At 33.4% G+C, this 25,798-nt stretch overlaps 1 protein-coding gene across 2 annotated transcripts; it reads right to left on the bottom strand.

Annotated features, from left to right (window-relative positions):
• Positions 1 to 6,561: 6,561 nt before the first annotated feature.
• On the bottom strand, positions 6,562 to 25,696 carry LOC142980394 (hemicentin-1-like). Of its 2 annotated transcripts, none has more exons than XM_076125733.1 (42): positions 25,567 to 25,696; positions 24,046 to 24,278; positions 23,096 to 23,218; positions 22,339 to 22,560; positions 22,090 to 22,255; positions 21,626 to 21,807; positions 21,290 to 21,368; positions 20,691 to 20,851; positions 20,266 to 20,431; positions 19,820 to 20,077; positions 19,521 to 19,593; positions 19,035 to 19,228; positions 18,727 to 18,895; positions 18,513 to 18,610; positions 18,029 to 18,182; positions 17,430 to 17,548; positions 17,052 to 17,192; positions 16,487 to 16,621; positions 16,137 to 16,280; positions 15,654 to 15,788; positions 15,363 to 15,506; positions 15,016 to 15,153; positions 14,558 to 14,701; positions 14,189 to 14,323; positions 13,962 to 14,105; positions 13,611 to 13,748; positions 13,334 to 13,477; positions 13,106 to 13,240; positions 12,881 to 13,031; positions 12,684 to 12,802; positions 12,301 to 12,444; positions 12,062 to 12,193; positions 11,839 to 11,968; positions 11,520 to 11,638; positions 11,153 to 11,296; positions 10,535 to 10,669; positions 10,116 to 10,231; positions 9,736 to 9,978; positions 9,465 to 9,612; positions 8,650 to 9,317; positions 8,404 to 8,574; positions 6,562 to 8,160 (listed from the first exon to the last, which is right to left on the bottom strand). In XM_076125733.1, exons 1-42 carry the CDS (start codon positions 25,679 to 25,681, stop codon positions 7,876 to 7,878), a joined length of 6,894 nt encoding a protein of 2,297 aa, XP_075981848.1. In that variant the 5' UTR covers positions 25,682 to 25,696; the 3' UTR covers positions 6,562 to 7,875. The 2 variants fall into 2 exon arrangements, with proteins under 2 accessions (XP_075981848.1, XP_075981849.1); XM_076125734.1 differs by having other exon boundaries at positions 15,016 to 15,150.
• Between the last annotated feature and the right edge of the window lie 102 nt (positions 25,697 to 25,798).

Genomic DNA, 25,798 nt, shown 5'->3' with positions numbered 1-25,798 from the left:
ACATTGAAGTGTTTGACTTCTAATGAAATCTACGTTCTTTGAACCCAACAAAAAGCGACTTGTTACTCGTTTTTATCATTAGATTTAAGACGTGGAATCACATTTTTGTGAAGATTTGCATAAATGTGATGCGGTACAAATACATGACCTTAAGCTATGGATTGTAACTGGTCTCCTTATGCAAGCTATTAGAAAAACCTAATGAACTGTTAAAGATGCGCAGTGTGCACATTGACCATAGATGTACATTCAACTAAGACCGTGTAATTAAATGATTGTAGTCTTTTAAATAGTTTCTCAGCATCAGCAAACATGTTTATTCCACTGGGTCTCAAATATAGAACAATGAGTATGTATTGACATCTAAACGTCATCTTTATATCCATTCTCTTGTATATACTCATCACCATCGTGTTTAATATTGATTGAAGCTTCCTTGTGTGCCTGTACAATGCAATCATTGTAACATCCTACAACTAAAATCATGGTTGTTTATTTTTTGTTTACCTAATTAAATATGATAAAAACTTTTTTTGTTGAGGTGATTAATGTTATATGATATTCCGTATAAAAAGAGTCAGTGCATATTATCTGGTTATGTTTCAACTTCTGATATGTGGCACATGGTTCTGTACAAAATGTTAATATCATTCTCAAACTTCAAAGTGTTTCCACATTTATAAACGACTACAATTCTAAATCCAGTTTTACCTAGAACAATATCTCGACAGAAAATTCTAACGTTTGACCATGACTTTAAAAACCACTAAAACTATACTATGACGTCCCAACCTTTATCAATTATTTTTTTTACTAATCAATGACATATTGCTCTGAATGATTAAATAATCTAGATCGCAGTTTAACATTTAAGGCAAAAAAAGATGCATATAAATAACTCATCTACTCATTAATGATGTATGCTAGATTTTGTCATTCAAAATTGACACGAGGCAATGCCAACTGGTATTTTTATTACTTTGACTCTTTGACACCATATATCACAGAATTCATAGTAAAGTAATTGAGTATAATAAAAAACAAATCGAGTAATTTTAACTTTAATTAGCATTTGGGAGATAACAGCGATTGATGAATACATCACTGCAAATTATATATTTTTTTGATGTAAACTCGATCGTACGTGTACGTACGTTCGATCAAAATCCGTTGAGGGAATTGTGTGTGAAAGATTAGCAAACACTTATTGGGAGATATTCACAAGCTGGCGTTTGCAATATAAGTACATGATGAAATCTATAGAAAAAGCTATTAGTCTTAGAAACAAATCTTTTCTACTTTAAGGTTAATGTTCTCTTGTATACCGAAATTAGTCTGCACGAGTTTTTAAGGTGTATCATTATTTAAGTACATATACAACTTTATGGTTAAAAAAATATAAGTAATTCATTTGATTAGGCTGCGCCTTGAGCGCTCGTGTTGGCTCAGGCCTCTGACACATCTGCCCCACTAAGTTGAAAGGGCACGCCAGTGAAGGCCGCTACACTGACCGCATCCGCTTCGAGCCTAGTTGCTACAAAACAGATGTGTTAGTAATGTTCTCGGGTCGATATCAATTAAAATATACGACGTTTGTTTTGATACTTTTCACGATTTTAATTTTGAATGGGCAATTGTTTGCGACATGCCATGTCTCTAAATTCCTAATTAAGTGTATTTTTCGATTGTTTCTTTTTTGAGGCAAAGCGTGTTCACAACTTATTTTTAAATATTTTTAGACGATCATTCAATTCTTTCTGATTATACATAAAATTTTATTTTTTAATTTTAAAAAAATTTATTTTTTTATTCATAAAATAAATATGATCGATAACCTTCCGTTCTCCAAATTGATCGTAAAATTTAAATTAAATTATCATTGCAATTTTAATCTCGGTGGGGTATAAATTACAATGGTTAGGCATCAATTCTTGCAATAATACACTATGTACCATACCGCTAATTTTATTAAGTAATATTTAATTTTATACTGCATTGTCCTTTGAAGATTGCCGATTGTTTCATCTATTTGTACCTACGTGTTGCCAAATTGTAGGGTCAAGAGTTCAATAATAATTGACTCTTCATATAAAGCCTCGGTGCAATATGTCGTGCTTCTTTCATATTGTTCATCACGAACCAAATATTATTCCGTATTGTTCAAATTTAAGTTCTTGGTCGCATAATTAATCTGAGAAACACGCTTTTGGAAGCTTTTGTTAAGAAGTAACTAAGTAATAAATTCCAATACTATTTTAGAAATCAAGTTACCTAATACTAAACCAAAATAAAAACTAAACGTTATTTGATTTCATGTCAGAAATTACCAACATTTGGCAAATATTAACGGTTGGTTGACGACTGCATAAAAAAATATCAAAATGGGTGCCAAGTTGAATGGACGGACCTGGATATATTTACTCGTATAATATAACTGGAGATATATTGAACCTGAAAGAAGAATCTGGCTAGCATTAATTTATTCTTGTTTCGGAAGTAAATTTAATTTTCCGAAAATATTGATTTCCTGAAAAGTAAATGTTACATGTATGTGTAAATAAATTTTTGAGTTACGGGGGAGTCAAAAGTGGCTCCAAATGGTTAGTGGAAATATACACACAGTGCCTCTCGCCAGTTCTCTCTGAACTTTGGCTCGACACGCTACCGCGTGTTTAGAAAAGTAATGATTCTATTTCATCATACCTAATTATGCGATGATTATGTAGATATTATTTCCAAATTTACCATACAACTATTAGAAATTCATGATTTAATTACTTGGAAATTGCCTAAGCATTTTAACATTGAATGTGCTTTTTAATGTTTTTGCGTTTTGCGTAGATATTGACGACATACATCGAGTATGATGTTTGTATAAAGAAAAAATCTGCTACTACTAGACACATGCAGATTATTATTTTTATTTTCAAATCATCTTAATCCAAGATTGTATTATTCAATTTCAAAATACTTCAATTTTCATGATATTTACTTCATTCTATATATTACCTATATTATGGGGCTAAAAACAATATCTATAGCAAAGTGAATGATAAGATATTTCAACGTTTTATTAAAATTTGTTTGTAATGGTCTATCATAAATTATAAGTTATATTTGTTGTAAAGGACAATTCAGCTAATGTCAAGTAAAAACATGTTATTTACGATGTTTTCTCGGTGTAATAATTATTTTTTTTGGAAACTGAAAAGAATCGCCTGTGTAAAACGTGTTATCGATGTATGACATTCAATACTTATTTAAGCAGGCGCCAGCTGAGTGGTGACAAGAGCGATTGGTGGCACAATAAATTGCTATTATGAAATAATATCTTTATGTATCTTTCTTTTTAAAAATTACAGGGGATTTACCTTGGGCATCGGTTGTTCATGAATATAACAAAGTATGTATTTTGGCTGTTGTTAGCATTTCTGTCTTAGCACCACGGTAGCACTCAGCATAAGTTTTAGCCCAAGAATACCAATTGATATAATTTTACTTATTTCCTACAGATGATATGGATATTGAACCTAGAGGGCTTGCGTAGGAGGTGTATGCTTATATCACTCGGTTGTCGCTGCTTTTTATACCAATACCTATTATTATTCTTCTGTATTTATTTTTAAATCTTAATTGATTTAAGTAAGATAACTCCTTGACCTAAGCAAGATAAATTCGTTTATTTTATTATTATTAAGCGAACTTTGATTTCAATTGACGTTTATTGATTGTACTTTACTATAACAATTTATTCTCGACTTAACGAGTAAACATCCATCACCTTATGCATGGGATTCGTGTATTGTTTTTATTACTTTTGACAGCCCCTTGTTTAAAAAATGTTTAAACAATTTCCGCTTAACTTACGTCAGTTCAAGTTACATGCAAATGAAGAAGTCACGAGGCAAAACAAAGTTTTCATATACGCCTATCTGGTCGATGAAAATTACTAATAAGTCGTGTATTTTGAGATAAATGGCCGAAATTGCTGCACTTAAGAATATGAAGGTTTTCATAGAGATTAAAAAATCCAGTAATGTGGGTTATGCGATATCTTGTACAAATATTACACCAATATTTATTAATATTTTTATAGAAAATTGGTTTCAAACTGGTTATACTAATGAGAAATACTTTTGCGAGACTTATTTCTTGAAGTCAAGGAGAGGGAAGCAAAAGCTTTTTACCCATAAATAAAGTAAGCTCAGGATGATTACTAAAGTAAATTATTTGAATTACACAAACAGAAGAATTTAAAAACTTGCGTTAAATAAATATTTTTCATCAACTTGGGTACATCTATTTGTATCATATTTTGCCACTTGTCTAACATTCTGCAATAAATTGATGATAATTTTTGTACTATGTGTGGAAACGGGGTCATTGTTATTTGACATTACATGATAGAGTGTACGTACATTAGAATGTATATTTACTTGCATATGCTAATTGGTAATGTCTCATTCTTTCATGTAGTTTGTGACTTACCTTGTGCCTATGTAATAGGACTTATTTAACTTATTTCTAATATGTGTGTCTTTCAATCAATGTGACATTGTTGATGGTCAGATAAAAAACACAAAACAATAGATCATATTAATGATTGTAATGTGTGGAAAGTGATGTCGATGTGGCGTTAAACTTTACCACTGCTCCATTGACGCCGTAAAATTCGTTGCCCAAGTTGAAGTCAGCGTATTAGCAATATACTATCAAAAATGCTAACGTAATTTTGTGATTCTACGTAGCAATTTTTTTATAACTTTGTCCTAGGATATGATCTGACCTTATAGAATTGTATCGTTTTGATGTGAAAAATGGACGGTAAAGCTAGGAAAAAACATTTTCAATGAAAACGAAGCATTATTTGTATACTACAGTTGGTATAATGTACTAGAATCTAAGCATGGATATAAATAATAATGTTCTAACAAAAGTCTAGACACGGAATTAATATTTCCTCTTTACTTTAAATTTAATAATGGACATTGAAATAAAATAATTGTTTATAGTAATAGTCATAGAAGAGTTTAATGTCAGATACTAAAGGATCGTAATGTCATTGCCGCGGCCTTCACGTATTGTATTGAAAGTCTGTTGTTGACTGCAACAAGCGCTTAACAATTCTTTTGGCTGGTGTTTTCTAATAAAATGTAAATCAATATGTAACAATAAAGTTGAAGTTATAGTACTTGTTGAACGTACATATACATATATCGTACTTCAGAACTACCAGTGAGTCGTCGTGACAATGCTAAAAGCCATTTATACACAGAAGGGACGAAGCGGGTGTGATTCTAATAGTCGCCCTCTTTACATTATCTGAAAAGGTGCTGTAGAAATAAATAAAAGTCTTCAGTTGTCCATAATTATATATATTTTTATATGTACAATTGTTTACCTATTTTTACTATTACGAGATATAATCTTTGGGACTACTGTATTGTTATGGACATTTGGTAAAATAACACTAGAAACAGAAACGAACAGAAAAAAAATACAGCCTTGGCCAGAAGTATTAGGCACCCCCAATAAAGTTACTACACACTTGTGCTATTTGAATAATGAATAAATAATCGATTGAAAATTAATCTTGGTGTCTTAAATCACTATTAAAAACAATGAGTGGCAAATTTTAGTGGTCGATTAACAACTGGTGCATCAATGACCAAATATCATAATTTCTTACAACTTTGTTTTTGATGTTTTGTCAGTCTGCATTTGAAAGTCTAAGCTTAAAGCTAGAACATTTGTGGTTTTGTGATTAAAGCGAGAAGAAATCTATTTGAAAATGCCAAAAACAAACGAAATTACTTTTAAAAATCGTGTTAATTTCGAACTTTTCCATGAGCAAGGTAAGAATCAGAAAGATATCGCACAGTTGGTGAGATGTTCGTGGTGTTCAGTGCAATCAGTTATTAAACGATTCGCTGAGACTAGCATGCACACAAATAAACCAAGAACAGGCAGAAAACGAATGCCTACTAGCCGTCAGAATAGGAAACTTATCTGTGGGTCGGTAAAATACAGAAAAAAAACTTCTTTGAAGCTCGCTGCCGCTTTAACTGAAGAGATTGGAAACCCGATAAGCACTTGAACTGCAAGACAGAGGCTGGTAGAAGAAGGCTTAAAAGGTTGTAAAGCCAGGAAGCAGCCGTGGCTTGCAGGAGGCGACCAAAGAAAACGACTTGAGTGTGCTCTGAGACACCAACATTTCGCGGTGGAGGATTGGTCTAATGTGCTGTGGTGTGATGAATTCCAACTTGAGGTTAGTTTTACTAATTCAGTCTATAACACAATATCAACGATCAATGAAATGCTAGTCTGCAATCTTAAATGTTATAAGGGTTTGTAATGTGTGATTTTTTTTCTAATTTACAGGTATTTTAAACACCAGGTGTGGCGTTCGTGAGGCGACGCAGAGGTGAAGATTATCACCTAAATTGCGTAGTCCCACGCATAAAACACGGCGCAGACAGTGTAATGATTTGGGGTTGAATGGCTGCTGATGGAGTCGGCCAAATGTTCAATTGCAAAACTCGCATAAAAAGTGAAAAGTACATTAATGTGCTGGAAACTGCTCTCGTACCTTTGTTTCCGTGTTTTTTTTGTGACACTAACCTAAATGGTGAAATTCCATCAAGGCAATGCTTTGTGTTACAAGTCAACCACCACGTTGCGCTGGTTTACTGATAATTTTATTGATCCGTTGGAATGGCTTGTCCAGTCCCTGGACCTAAGCCCCATTAAGCATTTGTGATGTATTTTAAGAAGAAAAAGTAACAGAACACTCGAAAACATCAAAAACTGCTTCAAAAAACGCGTTAGTGCAAAAATGGGATGCATTTTCAACAAAGGATTGTACGAAACTTGTACGTAGTATGACCACAGAGATGCTGCTGTCATAAAATCAAATGGTGACTCAACAAAGTATTGGTGTTTTTATAATGTTCTAATGGAAATAAAGTACTTTAATCATTACAATTAGTTTTATTTCTCTGTAATCTTGAAATATGCAGTAATTTATAGGGTGCCTAATACTTTTGGCCAAGGCTGTATATTTATATTTTGCTTCTGTAATCTAAGTTTCCGTTTTTTATTTATATATTTTGTTACAAGTGTAAATCTATATTTTGCATTTACTTAATTTTAGTTCGCTTTACATCTTGTAATGGGTGTTGCTCAAGACTTCCAAAGACATTTGAACCCAAATGCGTTAGTAGAGTAAATACTCGTAAAAAAAATTGCTTTGGTTTTCGATGTACATACTAGTAGTAATATATTGTGATTTTAAGATTAGTGCCCAAAATGGGGAAGATTTAATACTGCAAGTCTATGAGGTCTGTAAGCTTCTAGAACTTTTCACGGGAGCACGTAACAAACATAATTAATTCGACTATGGATATTGGTAGAAATATGTACAAGTTACTGTAACTCAAGCCTGAGTGAAAGTCAATGAGCTGTTGCCAATATCATGAATATTTTAGCACATCCGGCGAGTAAAAGTGTGATGATACTATTTTGTAATATCTTTGGTTTTCATTTGCAAATAAAATCATGATCTAAATTTAAAAAAAAAAAATTTACTTCAGCGCAGTTTACCATTTATACCTAACCTGGAACTGGTTGTAGTGAAGTGTACACCTATGTTCAAGAATTGATTCATACCGAGCGCCTATTTGTATGATGCGAGTGAACAATCGCGTATACGCATTTAAACTATGTGGAACGAGAGTATGTATTTTTCACATACGTGGCTGGGATATGAAATTAGCACTCATGGCGTTAAACTGTTCCAAGACCTTATTGACAAGATACTGTTGAGAAATTAATGAATTACTGCGTTATGAAAGAAGTATCACCACTGTAAAATAATCATACTTTACTGACGCTATGAGAACTATCCACTGATAATGGTTCAGACAAAAGTGTTGTTTTGCCATCATTGAACAAACCGGAGTAGTTGAAACCCTTTTCAAAGTTTTGAATTGAACAACAATACGTATATCCATCCGCCGTATTGTGCCAATTTGTTCCTTTCATCCATGCAATCTGGTCGCAAACATCAAAACATTTAAGATACAAATCAGCGTCAGCTGGTGATAATCCAGGAACATTCGTTTGTATTATAGCAACGGAACTTGATTCGTCTTGCACTATCTGTTAACAAAATATGACGTTATTTTAGTTTCAGATCATATTATTATAATGATTCTGAAGGCACATGGTAAAAAATATGTTTGTACAGATTTTCGGAGATAAAAAGTATTATATATTATGTGCCAATTCATTTTAAAAACTGTATTAAATAAAAAACAATGTAGTCATTTTTGCGTGAAAAGGTCACAATAGTATAATATTAGCAAGAATCACACAGATAAAAAAAACTTGTAATATTCATACCTTCCATAAATATTTTGCCACGGGTTGTTTTGCATCTCGATTATCGTGAAGCATAATAGCCTTAGAAAATGATTGACTTGGTAGAGGTTCCGCTGTACCCGTCGTTATTGTCAATTTCTTTCCAAGTGATTTTGAGAGATTTCTAACTCTTTCTTCCACTTCAGCCCAATTCTGAAATTAAAAATAATAATATGATAATATAAATGATGACAAACATTACATCTGTTAAATAAAACCTATACTTACTTTAGAGTTACAGGTACTCCAGTGAGGAACAACGTTCAAATAAGTAAAGGCTGCTGTTGTCGGTACTCCGGGCTGCAAATCTTTCGGATTAACAAGTTGTCTCCTATCGAAACAGCAACCATCATATGATTGAAACAAGTTTATGTCGGTAATTTGATTTTCACAATTATACATTGTGTCAAATTCAAACGGTAACAAACTGTGTTTGAACCAATTAGATGTGTTTTGAGAGACGCCGTACTGAGCGGGAGATAGCTCATGTCTCGTATGTAAGGGTACATTGTTATCTTTGTCTAGACACACATCATAAACGTTGATAAATTGATTTTCTACATTATATCCTACATTGACATACTCTGTGTTACCGTTCGAACAAGGACGGTTTGTGTGGTGAACAGTTGGCTCCACTTCTGCATTGCATTTGATATCTCTTAGTGCATATATTTGTCCATTGGCTTCAAAATTATCATCTCCTTCACAAGTTGCGTTTACTGTATTTCTAGAAGGAATGTTATTAAATCCGCTTGGACAGTGTAGTAGAAGTATTTCTTTTTTCTTCATGGTTATGTAACCGTCCTTGGGTTGGAATGGTGCCCAATTCTTTGACATTGTCAGCATTACAGGTTGATTACCGGTCAAAAAATCGTGTTTCGTATCTAACATACAATCTGGAAAAAAAGCATAAGCAATATGAATTCGACTTCGACTGCTTCTGTGGCGCGGTCGGTGGTGTAAGGCACTGCCGCACAAGGATCTGAGGTTTAGATCCTTCAGTCGTTAGGTTTGATGTAATATTCGTAGTTTTTGACATTTACCTTGAGATCCGATATTGAATGAGCGGCTAATAGTTCCAAAACTATTACTAACTTCACATGTATAAGTTCCTTTCTTGTCTAACGCCATTTTCAAGTTGTAAAACATACGTTCACCTTTTATTTTATTGCCGTTATGCTTCCACGTTACCTGTAATGATTTGTCGGATGATTTTAACCCAGTTTTTTTTATTGATTTCACGCTTTTTATTGACAATACAATCCATGTCAGCATGAATCCTATGTAGAATAGTTGTTTATATTCGCTACTTACCTTTAATTTTTCTTTTGTTTTGGGTTTTTGTGTTGCACTGCAAATGAGTCTTACAGAATCGCCTTCTACGAAATTTACGTTTTCTTCCTCAGTTGTCGTGAAACGCGGTTTGTTTCCAACTTTTACGCGAACATGTGCGGTACGTGACCACTGAGTACCACTTACTCGGCATGAATAGATATCACTATCTCCAGATTGTGCGTTTGTTAGTGTAAGTTCACCTTTTGCTATCAATTTATTCTTCTGTAAGTTTTAAGAAATATTTTTCATGTAAAACCTGATGACTTACTGTTTGACTAGTAAAAGTGTGCCATTATTATTATAATCAATCATAATCTAACAATACAAAATAATAAAAATAAAAGAACACACGTAGTTACCTTATACCAGCGTACTGAGTCAGTTGTATCGTGAGATATATTACACATGATGTTGGCGCTAGTTCCTATTTCGACTATCTGCTCAGATTTTACTGTGTAAGGAGCTGGTGGAAACTCTGAAAATTAAGTACGTATGCAGGATCAAGTTTTGAGATAACATTAAGATACTCAGGTACCCAGTTCTTCCAAACTCAAAATTATTATTCGCAAGTTAATATACTAAGTACCAATCGTGCTTTTCTATTTTGTATTTGGTAAATTCATTTTTAAATGAAAAAATTAATGATCTGATGATATAATAATAATTAGGAATTGGAAAAAAGATTCTAAAATGTCCTTAGATAATTATGTGATTAACTAGACACCGTAGTGTTGGAATAGGGCTAGGATAAAAAACTTATCAATTCTAGATGTATTACCTCTAACAACCACATCGTACGAATCAGAATCTTTTCCTATTTTGTTTTGAGCGAGGCATATATACGTCCCTTTTGATTGTTCGTTTATATTTTTCACTATCAATGTCCCGTCTTCAACGTCGTATTGATCTGTACCTAATGAAATAAGTTATGTACTGTTTAGTTCTGCTCCACATTCTGCATTATTTAATCCCGGTTTACACTGAGAGCTGAAGCTCGATTTTCTACTTCTATCGACTACCGACAACCGACCTGTCATCGAGAAATTTTGTATGAAAATCTGATCAGCGCCTCTGACGGGTGTCGTAGGAAACATTTTGGCAGTACATTCTAAATGTCAAAATTTCGATAGCTAGCCGGTTGTCGGTAGTCGATAGTGGTACAGAATCGAGGTACTGAACGGATCCATTAATGACTTCGTTAAACTCGCAAGCGCAAGCGCAAACTTCATGCATGTAATTCAACCAAATAATGCAATTTGCGCTTGCGAGTTTATTTTGTTTAAAATCAATAATAAAAATACAATATATCTGTCGTTAAAAACACAAAATCGCCTTAATCACAAATCAGTTACAATAACTTTTAAATAAATATGTAAGTAAATACAAAAATACCAACCTGGGACGATGGTTAAATTATCTTTTTTCCAGACAAAGGTTGGTGGAGGACTTCCTGTTGCTTGACACTTAATCTTTAACACCAAATCACCATTTACTGGGTAGAATGTTTTACTTGTATACTTATTATTCATCGAAGGAGGAGCTGTAAAATATGTACAAATATTTTACGAATTGCTTATGTACTGTAATTGTGAAAAGGTAGGTTTCACCATTTTTAGGTGACTATGAGATAGCATATCTGATAAAACTTTGACAGGTGTTTTCAAACATTTGTTGTCACTTTATCTAGCAGGTAAGTCATCTGGAGTTTATTACTATAATGTGAAGCTAACCCTAATTTTATTATAAGTATAACTAATCCATACCGTTAACATAAACATTGTAGTCCATGTCTGCTGATCCTACAGCATTTCTCGCTACGCACTTGTAACTTCCCTGATCGGTCAGTTGTACTAGTAGAAAAGTCAAACGTGCGGAATTGGATCTAAAAACAAATATTAATTGTTATTACAAACTTAATTTAAGCTACTGATATACAGTAGCCTAAATTAAGTTAGAAATTACTACTGAGGCGGCATATCACAAAGATTTGAGTTTGCTTTACTAGAATGAACACACATGTAGTAACATATTTTAATTTAGCAACAAAAGTGGATGTTTATTTGTTGTTTCCTGTAAATTTACCGAATTTTCCGGCCGTTGTGAAACCATTGTATATCAGGCTCTGGAGTTCCATGCGCTAGACACTTCAACTCTAAATGTTGTCCGACCATTTTCTCTACAGTGCTCTCAGCTTTTTCTATGTAGGGTGGAACTGTAACAAAGTATTTTCACTTACTTAGTTCAACTACAGGTACATTTATTACTTAAATATATTATTATAATTAAAATATTTAACGTTCTTTACCACTAACGATGACATTATATTTCTCGGTGTCGTTGCCCAGTTTATTTCGAGCTAAGCATACATACAACCCTCCTGATTTTTCATCGATGTTCTTGATTATTAGAACCCCGCCCTGAACGTCATACACAGTACCTAGAGAAATAGGTAAAATAAATAAATATCATTATTTTAACATTTTACTACGGTACAGGGTAAAATAGCGAACCCCTCCTGAGATAGAGAGAGGTAAAATATATTACCAGGAGTTATGTCGGAGTCGTCCTTTTTCCAGGTAATCGTTGGCTCAGGATTGCCCTTGGCTTTACATTCAATTTTTAATTCTGGATCTCCCCTTAAAGGCGTGAATGTTTCTTTTTTATGTTTGCGTTCTATTTCTGGCAGAGCTGTAAGTAATTGACATAAAATAAAACTATGTTATTAATTCAATAATATGACAACTCTATTCAATCCAATCTTTAATATTGGTCAGAACATGCAGTTGACATAGTATAATATATCTTCTTAATACACACTGGTTTAATAACGTTACAAATTGTTGTCGTTATTCTAAAGAAACGAAGCTTAAAATGATTGTAAATTGATACCATTTTCAGTACCTAATTAATAACAAAACAACTCTTACCATTAACCGTGACTTTGTAAGTAATGGACGTCGATCCCAAATTGTTAGTTGCTATACATTGGTAATAACCTTGATCCTTCATTTGTAAATTGTGTAAATGCAAAGACATTGTTTTTTCACTGTAAAAATAAAATCAAAACGTCATATAAGCAATCAATTAATCTGCCAATAAAAATAATTCTTTTGAAATATCTCGCCTTAATTCCGTTGATGTCTCGTTGTTCAGGTCATGGTAAAACCATTTTATTTCTGGAGAAGGATTTCCGTGCGCTCCGCAGTTTAATATCTGGTCCTCATTAATTGTTGTTTCTATTGAACTAACTTTAGGCTCATCTATATTGGCTGGAACTGAAGAAAAAAGTATTATGTTACCGTGTCTATGTTTAATATTCACTTAGTTTTTCATAGGCAAAGAATACTACCATAAACGTTCACATCATATGTCACGGTATCGGTCGTAACTATATTAATTGCTGAACATTCATAACTGCCAGCTAATATTTCATCAATATTCTTGATTATGAGAACTCCATCTATGATGTCGTAGTGATCTGAACCTGATGAAGAAATTGGTTTCAATTATTTTATAATCAAATAAAAACAAGGCTGAGTTTTTAGAGCTATTTCTGCTGCAGAGATAAAATAATTACCTGAAACTATGTTTACGCCGTCTTTTTTCCAAGTTATTGTAGGTTCTGGGTAACCTGAAGCTTCACACTTGATTCTTAATTCTGCGTCACCCTTTATAGGAGTAAAGGTCTTGTTTGGATATTCATTTAATATTTTCGGTGGAACTAGAAAATAGAAAATAATTAATTATAAATTAAAAGTTGGATGAAACTAGTTCACTGTGTTATTGTGCCACCATATCAACTCTAAATATATGTAAGCTTGTATAGTATACGAATATCCAAGTGTTTACATTACCATGTACTATTATGTCGTATTGCACGCTGTCCTTGCCCGCTACGTTTATAGCCACACACGTGTAAGAACCTTCCGATGCTTTTTTATCAATATCCCTTAATATAAGAGTTCCCTCTTCAACTTGATACTTTGTTGAATCTGGTGAACAAAATACAAATGATCATGAAAAGCATTGGCAGAATCTGTTAATAATATAACTATTCCGTAGGCGATGTGTCTAAATAATGAAGTACATTCTTAATGCTTTTAATTTCTTGTATTATTATAATGTAGTTATATTATTGCATGATCCGAATTAGATATATAATATCTCAGTTTTTATCGCTGTATTAATAATATTTTATATATTACCTGAAGCAATATTTTGGCCATCTTTTGTCCAGAAAACAGTAGGCTTAGGGTTGCCGGTGACCTGACATTCTATTAGTACTTTCGGCTCGCCCTCGACGTACGTAAATGTCTTGTTTGAAGGCAGATTTATAATTTCTGGTAAAACTGTAAATAAATCATTATACATTGTTGAGTTATCATTAGCATCAACAAATGCATTAATATTGCTTATAAAGATTTTTTATTACCAAAAACGTCAACATCGTATGGCACTTTGTCATATCCGATAATGTTTTCCGCTAAGCATTCATATTTTCCAGCTAAACTTTCGTCAATGTTCTTGATTATAAGTGCTCCATTAGTAATATCGTAATGGTTGGAACCTGCCGAAGTAAGTTATATTAGTTTTCATATAACCTTTTATTTTTATCTTAAATTAACGTTAATTATTTAAAAAAATGTTTAACTTTAACACAAAACTGAATACATAGTATTCGATATATTAGAGGTATAATCTTTGAAATATCGTCCTATATTATATTATACTCTTTGAGTTTTGCAATCAACACGTCATATTATTATAAGCTGATTTTGTTCTAGAAGTTTGTGCTAAGTACCTGGAATTATGCTAACGCCATCTTTTTTCCACGATATTGTAGGCTCCGGAGTGCCCGAAGCTTGGCACTCTATTTTTAATTCTGTGCTACCTTTTATGGGCGTAAATGTCCTGTTTGGATACATATCATGTATTTTAGGTGCAACTGAAAATAATTAAACCGTGTAGAATTATTGTTAAGCTACTATTATAAAAAGTAGAAATATACATAAGTAATAAAATAAGTTAGTATTAATATGGATATCAACAATTAAATAACAGCAGGTAAATCATTCGTTAAGGCCGAGTTACCGAAAAATAGAGCTTCCATAAAATGTACTCCATAAATGTTGACTCTCCAGTATGCTGACTAGTAAAACGAACAATACCTACTTTCGTGTTTGGTATGATTGCGTTTTATTTAAAGGAAAACACAACAACTAATAAAATTCTTGTTGAAAAACCACAAGTGTACTTTACCATTAACGATAACATCATATTGTACAGTGTCAATGCCTGCCGCATTTATAGCCGTACAGACGTAAGAACCTTCTGATTTCTTGACAACATTTCTAATGATTAGAGTTCCATCTTCGGTGCCATACCATTCTGCATCTGCTAAATAAATTACAAATTTTGATAATTACACGTTTATTGTGGCGAATGTGAACTACTACCTATGTACCTCGAATATAGAGTCCATGAGTAGTATAAATATATTATGATGAACAAGTGCCTTGACTTGTCTTAAGTACTAAAATCGTCAATTTTTTTAGTATAATATATGTAAGTATTGCCTAGTATTATTATTTTGGTATTAGTATTACCTGTTGCCATATTTTGGCCGTCTTTTATCCAGTAGATTGTAGGTTTAGGATTACCAGTAGCCTGACATTCTATCAATTCCTTCGGCTCTCCCTCTTTGTACGTAATTGTTCGGTTTAGAGGCACATCTTGTATTTTTGGCAAAACTGTAAATAAATAACTATGCATATAATTCATTGTAGTCGATGTAGACATCTAGATGTCTAAGAAAATACACAGAATTGTTGTTTAGATTTGGCTAACCATATTAATTGGTAAGATGTGTAAGGTTACAACAATAGAGACAATACTACCATAAACGTCGACTTCATACGTCAATGTATCATTTCCGATTATATTTTCTGCTGCGCATTTATATTTTCCAGCTAATGTGTCGTCAATATTTTTGATTATTAATGTCCCGTTGCTTATGTCGTAGTGCTCTGAACCTGTAATATTGAGGAATTTATTAATAAAGAATTTTCTAAAATCATAGTACATTATAGACAGGTCTAGGCAATTTTACTTCTAGAAATCTTTACTCTTTTTTTTCTGAACTTCAAAAATGATACAGAAATATATTTTGGACTGCAAGTTTAGCGAAATAATCGTAGCGACTGGCTGGGTAGGTTTGAATCCCACCCAGGATCAATTTTGTCGTGATGAGCACGAGCTGTTTTAAGCTCGGATGCAAGTACTTAGAAGTGTGTTTATAGGTTATCTGGTTTAATTTGTACACTCCGCTTAATTTGGGATCATATGATCGTGAGATCCAAATATATACATTTATTTCACACCTGCAGCTATGTTTGCACCATCCTTCTTCCATGTTATTGTCGGTTCTGGGTTGCCCGAGGCTTTACACTCAATTCTTAATTCTGCGGCACCATTTATGGGCGTAAATGTCTTGCTTGGATACAAATTTTGTATTTGAGGCTTAGCTAAAAAAATAACATAATTTTCACAACCTTAAATAACTAAAAATGACAACAAACACAAACCTAGGTATATTACTTAACGAGCGATTAATAATATATAATCGACTAATTCGATATTCATTTTGCAATAAAGTATGAATCATCAATAAACTTTAAGCTATTTTTGACGATAAATTTATAATAATAAACAAGACTTAAGTATACATTACCATTGACGATTACATCATATTTCGCAGTGTCATTGCCAGCTACGTTCTCAGCTAAGCATTCATATGAACCTTGTGATACTTCATCGATGTTCCTTATTATAAGCGTACCATCTTCAACGTCATACCATTCTGTACCTATTGAGTGAAATATTTTTTTTATTTATTTATTTAGATAATACAGATTAATGTTCTGTTAATTGTGTCACTAGAAACAAATCGCAATATCGCAAAATCTATAACTAATCTTTAAAAACTATATAGGTAAGTACTGTTCAGATCTATAATGAAAGATGCTAATCTGTTAGTAAATGCTAGAATTGTAGCAAAATACTTAAAGGTAGACATTTACTCAGTGTGTACGAAAAGTAAATTTCTATTTTGTGTTACATTGCGGACTAAATAAACGTAGTAGTGTTAGTTTATAATAATTTGATAAAATAATATTTTTAGGTAATTCCGAGCTTTTCATATGTTTTTAGAAACTTTTTTAGGCTTAAACAAGCATTTGAATTCTAGCCAGCCTATGAAAATAATGTTATGTTATTTGATTAAGTTAAAATGTTACCTATAGCAATATTTTGACCGTCTTTTGTCCATTTGATTGTAGGCGTTGGATTGCCCGACGCCTGACATGCTATTAACACAGTCTTTTCGCCCTTAACGTATGTAAGCGTTTTGGGTAGCACAGTTTGTATCTCAGGTGGATCTGTAAAGAAGAAATAGAGGTTTCTTGGTGATTCGAAATTAGCATTTAATTACTACCTCGCACTATTTACGAATGCATGGACTTTACGAGGTCGTTTAACATTTTATTGTACGATTTTCAGCATATATCAATACATAACAGGCACTGCATGCCCATTACTGTCCATATTTTGCTGTATAAAGAAAGTTTTCTTAATATAAAAATACCCATTTAATATTTAAATATTTAATGACTCACCGTAAACTGTAACATTATACATTAGGTACTTAGATCCAAATTCGTTTTTTGCCTCACAAAGGTAGATTCCTTGATCTTTCAATTGTACTGTTGGTATAACCAAGGCTGCACTTTTAGATCTGAAATAATTTAATGCAGATTGTTAGACATACGTATATAAAGGATATTTATTTTTATTACAGTCTTCTGGACAATGTGACAAATGAGGCGCCCATAGCCAGTTGCGCTCACCGGTCGGTAAACGATCTGTGGGTGAAGCAAACCTTGGCGCGGTCATTCCATAGATGGGTGACCGCATTAGTGGTATTTGAGCTGGGCGTCTCCGTGCTTCGGAGGGCACGTAAAAAGTCGGTCCCGGTTGTTGTCTACTAAGATAACAGTCGTTAAGCCATGTCAAAGGCCTTACGGGCGGCTTGAACAACTTTGACACTAGGTTGACCACTAACCATACGATATGAATGAATGAATTACAGTCTTCTTCTTATCGTATGGTTAGTGGTCAACCTAGTGTCAAAGTTGTTGAAGCCGCCCGAAGGCCATTTATTACAGTGTAACGCATATACATTTGAACAAACATATTGTTAACAAATAGATCTTACGGTAAATCCACTGTTCCTAGCTTGTCGTCGAAACTGTTATAAGTCCATTCGATTTCTGGGGTAGGGTATCCATTAGCCTCACATAATAATGCCACGTTCAAACCAACTGTTGTTATAATAGTAGTTTCCTTTGGAACCGTTATATCAACTGGGCCTAGAAAGACAGTACAGTTTATGTCAACAAAATGTATATTTTGTCTTCCGTGAATGTGACAAGTAACCTGTAGCTCGATTCTCTACCACTATCGACTACCGACAACCGACTAGCTATCTAAATTTTGTCATTTAGAATGTACTGCCAAAAAGTTTTTACGACGTCCGTCAGAGGCGCTGATCAGATTTTCATACAAAATTTCTTGATAGCAGTCGGTTGTCGGTAGTCGATAGTATTAGAGAATCGAGCTATAGTACTATAAGTTTCAATAAATTACGTAAGATAAATCGTATGATAACTACTCAAAAGGCAGTTTTGTTTTAGACGCACCGTAAACGTCAACAGGCACTTCTTTCTCACTGGAACCTACTTCATTTTCAGCTTTACACGTGTATTTTCCCTTACTAGAAAGCGATATCGAAGTAAACCTGAAATCATAACAAAAATACCTAATTTCTTCTTTGTTCCATGTTTTCTTTACAATTTAATACTAGTAATAAATTGTATGATTAATTCGTAACTTTACCAAAACATTGATACAAACTTTAGACCATTACTGGTTATGAGCATGTCCTTTGTGTTATGTAATTCTTTTCCATTTTGTAACCATTTTACTTTCGGTCTTGGTTCACCAATGACGTCACAGGGTATAATAACTTCGTCACCCTCTTTGGCGCTTATTTTTTTTAGATTATCTTTGATGACAGGGGGATCTAAAAATAAAAAAAAAAATACTGACGCGAGTACTGCTTTTTGTTTAGACGACGGTTCTACAAAAATATTTATACTCAATTAATATGAATCAAATACTTATTTATAGCTGTGTCCAGTAATAGGAAAGAAGTTACTAACATTCTAATATTAATTTGATGGCGTAGAAATCAGCTCCCATGTCGTTTTTTGCGTTACATCTGTACACGCCTATGTCATTGGCGGTTATATTAGTAAGGAGTATTGATTGCGTTATTTCCTTTTTGTCTCTAAATACGTTGTCGTCTTGATGTTGAAAATACCACCGTATCGTTGGTGTTGGATAACCTGTACAACTAAATACAAAAATATAAATTGAAAGAGATTTGCTTTCTTGGGAAGAAAAATATGGGATCCTTGTTACTTAAAAATACTGTATGTACACTTGTTCGAAATAGGCTAGTGACTAGATAGACTCTAAGACAAAAGAAACCTATAAATATAACTATTTATCAACAAAGAACAAAAACCAGTTCAAAGACGTTAATTTGGTTTTCAAATGATTAATTTATATTTTAAGAACGCTTGGTATAAAAAAGGGATTCATTTACTAATAATTTCATAAATACTTTTACGATATTTACTTACGTGCAGTTCAGCTCGACATTGCCTCCCTCTCTTACACGAAGTTCTTCTACTAATTTTGTTATTTTTGGTTTGGCTAGAAATTTGGACATTAATATTATTATTTTTGTATTATGAGAATATAGCAAACAGTCTGTAAAAGTATTAATAGGTTCCCAAATTTCGAAGAGACGACTCCTTTTACATGGGAGAAAACCGTCCCAAACTTTGAAGTATGGTTGTATTAAGAATATATTTGTCTGTACTTTTGGGTGTAATACATATAGATGTTAATAATTAAAGTCACAAGACTTTGTGATTACCTAATCCGGGTATATTTACTAATGTGAAGAACGCTTTCTTATTAATTTCATTTCTGGGTTCGCAATAAAACTTTCCCTGAGATTTAAGATCCATTTGTTTTATGATTACTGTTGTCATGTCTTCAGAGATCACAATCCTATTATGTGTCTTATTAGTTAACAAGAGGCCATCTTTGTACCAGGTTATAGAAGCCGGTGGCTGCGCATCTACTTTACATCTTATATATCCTTCTTCGTTGTATTTAATTCGTGTTTCATCTGAAATACATATACTTATAGTAAAATCGTAGTTTCATCAGTAGGAAAACCATAATAATTATCGCTTACACCGTTCGTAATGCAGCGATAAGATATCAATTCAGTGAGTTTCTCATCTTGACTGGTTCGTTTAACACCTTACAATAATATGCTTAACGTTTAATATAAAAAATACTAATGTTTTTTACCTTCAGGAGATTCCAGTATGTTAAAATATACTATTGGGTTGGCAGTTACATATTTAATATTTACTCCTCGTGAATTTTCTGCTTTACATACATAAGTTGAATTTTTAGTTAATTTATCTATTTTCAGAAAGCTCATATAGTCATAGGGCGCATCTATTGTTGAAACCTAAAAAAATAACCACTAAGCGTTATTCTGCTTACTCGCACATGAAACCTTTTATATTTTAAACAGCGATAAGATTTACTTTTATAATAAAAACAAACAATTAGTGCGAAGTCTTACGAAAGCATTAAAGTTGTTTAAAAAGTAAAAATTGGGAAGAAAAATATGACGACCTTTTAATAACTCTGAGTGATATGAAATTGTAGTCCAAAACGGGCGATAATAAGCTGTAAATAAAACAGTTTAAATGAATACGTCTTACGGTATGTGGCAAAAGAGATCCTGTGTCTTTGTCCTGCCATACAATGTCGGGTTTTGGATAACCGTGTACTTTACATTTTATTTCTATTGGAGCGTTGTAATCCGTAGTTATATCTGTCTTTCCTTTAATTTCCACCGTGGGTGCAACATCAACAGCCTTCACTGTAAGAGAAAATAATGAGCTTATTTATATAGCACTAGCTGACCCGCGCTGCTTCGTTTGCATCACAAGAGAATGTGTCACCATTTTACCCGTTTTTGTAATTGTTTTTACTGGCACTCTGCTCCTATTGGAGGTAGCGTGATGTTACAGCCTATAGCCTTCCTCAATAAATAGGCTACCCGACACTTAAGTATTTTTTCTCAATTCGCACTAGTAGTTCCTGAGATTAGGGCGTTCAATCAAACAAACAAACAAACTCTATAATTTTATAATATTAGTATAGATTAGTTTCGATTAAATTCAGAGATCTGTGTAGTAGACATCAATATTTACGTAAGAATACAATGCATTCAGCATTGTTTTAACAAATTATAAACTACGTAAGGTGTTAAGTTGTTTGAATAAATGTATATATTGTAATCGAAATATTGACTTACCAAGAGCAGGATTTTGTCGTTCAATAGGAGTGGAAGTCCGTATTATAGGTGTTTTTTTGACCACATCGAAACCGTGTACCTTAGAACAAGAATAACTTTTTTGCAAAACTCATTATATTGCAGGTTCGGTATAAATAATGTGTAAATGCTATTATTGTTGTCATTTTTGATTTTAAATGTACACAATGTTTAAATGTTATATTGACAAAATGAATGATGACGTCAAGAGTCAGACGCGCGTTAATGCTCGTACGAGGTGTGCGTGTCGCATAAGGCGCGTCTATAATATGATCGGGTTGTTTGAATTAAGATTTGATGACTAAACAAAGCACTTACTGCAATTTTAAATATTCCATGTGGAGGATCAAATGAGGTATTGGTGATATAAAATTTGGTTCCATTATGGAGTAAGTGCAACGGATACTCGCTTATGACATTTCCGCTCAAGTCAAGTAGTTTAGCGGTCTCAAGTTCGACTCCGTCACCATTTAGTAGTATCGACAGAATTGTCTTTCCATCTAAAACAAAAAGATTCTTGTTAAGTTTGACGTCAAATTTAATGTTAAATGAGGACCTATTATTATTTTTTATTAATAGGCCACAAAACATACTTTTTTGCACTAAGTATTTTAAAAAATACCTACCGTTAAATTTATTGGATACAAAATTTATTGGAAACTTAAACAATATGTATTAGTAGATAGCACTAATATCTTTGGGGATACACGTGGGAATGAAGCCTACACACAGGAACAAATTGTAGCGAACCACCTTAAAGATTATAATGGGACGTCCTATACCTGCGGCTGGTGTAGTAGCAGTTTCACTTAGATCTTCGGGTATATTTTCAGAAAAGCCATATTCAAATGTAACGGCACTTCTAGCTACTGCTTTTGCCTTTGTCTCATGCTTAGATCCAAAAACTGCAACATAGTCACCTGGCTTCGGATCGGGTACTTTTACGATCTGTACGAAAATATTAATGATAGATTAATCATTTAAATTGGATATTAACTATTTACTTGATGTACGTAATGGTAGAGACTCACTGTTGCTTCATCTTTATGTACGATATTATGATAATCAGCTGGATTACCATCTGGATCGGTTATTGTTTTTAAAGTAGTATTTTTACCAACAAAGGCCGCCATAAATGCGTCGACCTTACTATCGACCGGAACCTTAAACTTATTATTGTCTCCAGGTGGAAAAGTTTGTTGCGCGATTATGTCGGTTCTACCCTTCGCGTTTTCTTTAACGTATTCCAATATCTGTAATATTAAAACATTAAACATTTTCAAGTGAAGTTACAAGGCGTCTTGATATCCTTCTCGTAACTGTAACTATTTTATAAATCTACTAGCTGACCCGCGCAACTTCGCTTGCGTCACATAAGAGAGAATGCGTCATATTTTTCCCGTTTTTGTAACATTTTTCGTTGCTACTCCGCTCCTACTGGTCGTAGCGTGATGATATATAGCCTATAGCCTTCCTCAATAAATAGGCTATCTAACACACAAAGAATTTTTTAAATCGGATCAGTAGTTCCTGAGATTAGCGCGTTCAAACAAACAAACAAACAAACAAACAAACAAACAAACAAACAAACAAACAAACAAACAAACAAACAAACAAACAAACAAACAAACTCTTCAGCTTTATAATATTAGTATAGATGTTGGAACGTGCTATGTTGAGTTGATGTTTTTCGATCAGAATATATCACCCTAGCTTGGTAGTTTAGATGTAAACGTGAATATACGGAGTGGAGAAGAGATATAATTCAGACCATTTTCGTATACTTACATCATGTATGTCGGTTTTTAGTAAATGAAATACATCTCCTGATGTAGCTTCTGCCAGTTTGTAGTAAACCTGATAATTTTCGGAATCTCTAGAACCACAGTCTCCAGTTAGCAAAAAGGTCACCTGTAAAGGGTAAACAAATACGACATAACTCCTGTGCTCTGATTTGGTTTCTGCACGAGTTTACATAATATGGCGGAATAAATCTAAATACTTAAAATATAGGATAGTTTCGTGATAGGTTTTTTACACATAACTTATACAATTGTACCTAAAGTAGATATCTAATAATAGCATCTTAATCTTAGCAACGGTTATTATTGGTAATTGGTAATAATGGTGATAAAATGTCAACATTCAACCTGTATTATGTACAGTAATATGGTTTCTGCCAGGCTAAAGAATGTTGTTTAAAACATTTTATCATTGTCTATGGCTATGAAAACACATATGGTGTTAACTTAACATGCGATAAATACTTAGTAAAGTATTTTAGGTTAATCCCCTACTGTACAACTAATTAATGATGAATATCGACGTCAGTATTAGAAACGTGTGAATATTACATTTGATCGAGGCAAGAGGTTATCTCAGTACCTAAAAACGCTTGTGAATATGTTTATACTAATAAGATATTTATGACGTAATACTATGAAATATGCTATCAAATGCGTGAAACTAACTAACTAAATTAAATGTTAGTCTAAACTATTACTAAACATCTATTCAATTGCAGAAGTGAATCCTACTATCCTACTAATATTATAAATGCGAAAGTTTGTGTATGTATGTATGGATGTTTGGTAGCTAAAGACCCACAACAAATAGAACACATAGGCTACTTTTTATTCCGGAGTTCCCGAGGGATCAGGATTTACACGGGAAGGGTTTCCACGCGGACGAAGTCACGGGCGGCCTCTAGTAATAAATAAATGTAGTTCATGAATTACCTGGCACTGGTTGCGTTGGGCAAGACTCTTTATTTCTTCATAGTCTTCATAGTCTTTCGCTGCGGCATCGGTGAAAACATACAACATAGATTGTGGCAAACTATCCTGCAGAGCTGCTCTGATACCTAACATTGCTAGTTCGGGACATTCTGGAATGCCGTAGCGAATATGCACTTTTGAAGCAGCTGTTTTAAATTTTACGCGATCGTTCGTGACTGCGTGTAATATATAATCTGAAAATGAACATACAATAAATTGTTTGTTTCGAAAGTACTGCTTGGTGATGTGTATTTTTTATAACAGTGAATAACTCTAGATCTCAACGCTTGTGGCACTCAAGAAACAATCGCGTTATCTCTATCCAAAAGATAGATAAATGATTGATTGCTGAGTAGTATTTAAGCAAAAACTCATTAAGCAGTGCTACAGAGACGTCGATTACGGATGCATCCTATTTTTATCTCTCTTGTTGTAATGCTTTCGATTTATATTGTTATGTATAACCCGTTACTAGGTGACAGGAAGGCCTCCTATGTGGGAGATCAATGCCCTTATCAATGAGCTATCTGAAAAACAAAATTCTTGACCGAGACGATTCAACTTTATTTTATTTTTATTATCAAACACTGTTTCAATGTTATCTTGTAAAGAACATATAGTCCAGATAATTAGAACTAAAATATCAAATATAGACACGCAAAGTATCGTTTCGTGTAACAGAAGGCGAGCAGATTTTTCATATACCGGGATCGTTCCCAACCAAAATCAAATCATTTATTCATTTAGGTCAAATGCTGACACTTATGATAGTCAATGATAAAGAGAGTGAATTTACCGCCAGTTCGTAACGTAGGGCCAACAAGAAAAGCTGGCAAGAAACTCCTGGTCACTCTTTTTAATCGCCAAATGGTTTTAACAATATAATTATGTCTGGTATAAATTATTGATGATGTAAGGAGCTGCTACCAACAACAAGCTGCTACAACTTCAAACATTGAGCATAATCTATTATAAACTAGTAAAAGGCTAATAGTATTGACCGTCCGGAAATTGGATCCAAGTCCTCCAAATAGTGGTGGTATACACTACCGGCCGGACCATAGAGGCTGTCTTTAATTCCAAGATTTTTCAGGAGTTAAGAAAAATTAATGTGTATTGGATGTAAAATATTATAATACTAGTAGGCCCGATAACCAAGTGTGAATCATTACACTAAAACTAATATTCAACCATTCATGACGGTTAAACTTTGTTAAGTCGTTATGCTTAAACATGTAGTTATCACCCAGGTGCCGTACTTCTACAGTTCTAAAATCAATCACTGTGCGGATTCTCATTGTGCCTGATGGGTAGCTTTTTTAGTACTGTAATGCCAGTATAATGTCTAAAACTCTGGTAATTAAGAGATCGATTTCGCTTCGTTTGACATAAATAACTTATGAGTTTCCTTATATAGATTTAAAGTAGGAACTTACAACTACTTACTTTAGGTATGGTTTAGTACTATACTGTAGCACTTACCCGGATCATTGAAGGTTACCAGAACGTAATTACTAATTTGAGAATTATTTGCATTCATCACAGTATCAAAAATAGAATCAACACTTTGTTTCACTTGCTCTATCTCTTCAGTCATTGATTGTGAGTCATCAATTACGAAAGCTAAACTGCTTTTCGTAATATTTCGGCTGTGAATTGCACATATTTGTACAAATAGTAACAAAATCACTAGATGTCGTCTCCGCAGAATCAT

This window comes from Anticarsia gemmatalis, chromosome 18 (genome assembly GCF_050436995.1).
Source record: "Anticarsia gemmatalis isolate Benzon Research Colony breed Stoneville strain chromosome 18, ilAntGemm2 primary, whole genome shotgun sequence".
Taxonomy (NCBI): Eukaryota; Metazoa; Arthropoda; class Insecta; order Lepidoptera; family Erebidae; genus Anticarsia; species Anticarsia gemmatalis.
This window is presented reverse-complemented; position numbering and strand designations above follow the sequence as displayed.

Excerpts from the sequence above, each read along its gene's own strand:
- LOC142980394 (XM_076125733.1), bottom strand. The coding sequence starts at position 25,681 with ATGACTGAAGAGATAGAGCAAGTGAAACAAAGTGTTGATTCTATTTTT. Across the intron at positions 18,896-19,034 it reads CATCAAATTAATATTAGAAT|ATCCCCCTGTCATCAAAGAT; the intron begins GTTAGTAACTTC and ends TTTTATTTTTAG. Across the intron at positions 11,969-12,061 it reads ATATAATGTCATCGTTAGTG|TTCCACCCTACATAGAAAAA; the intron begins GTAAAGAACGTT and ends ACTTTGTTACAG.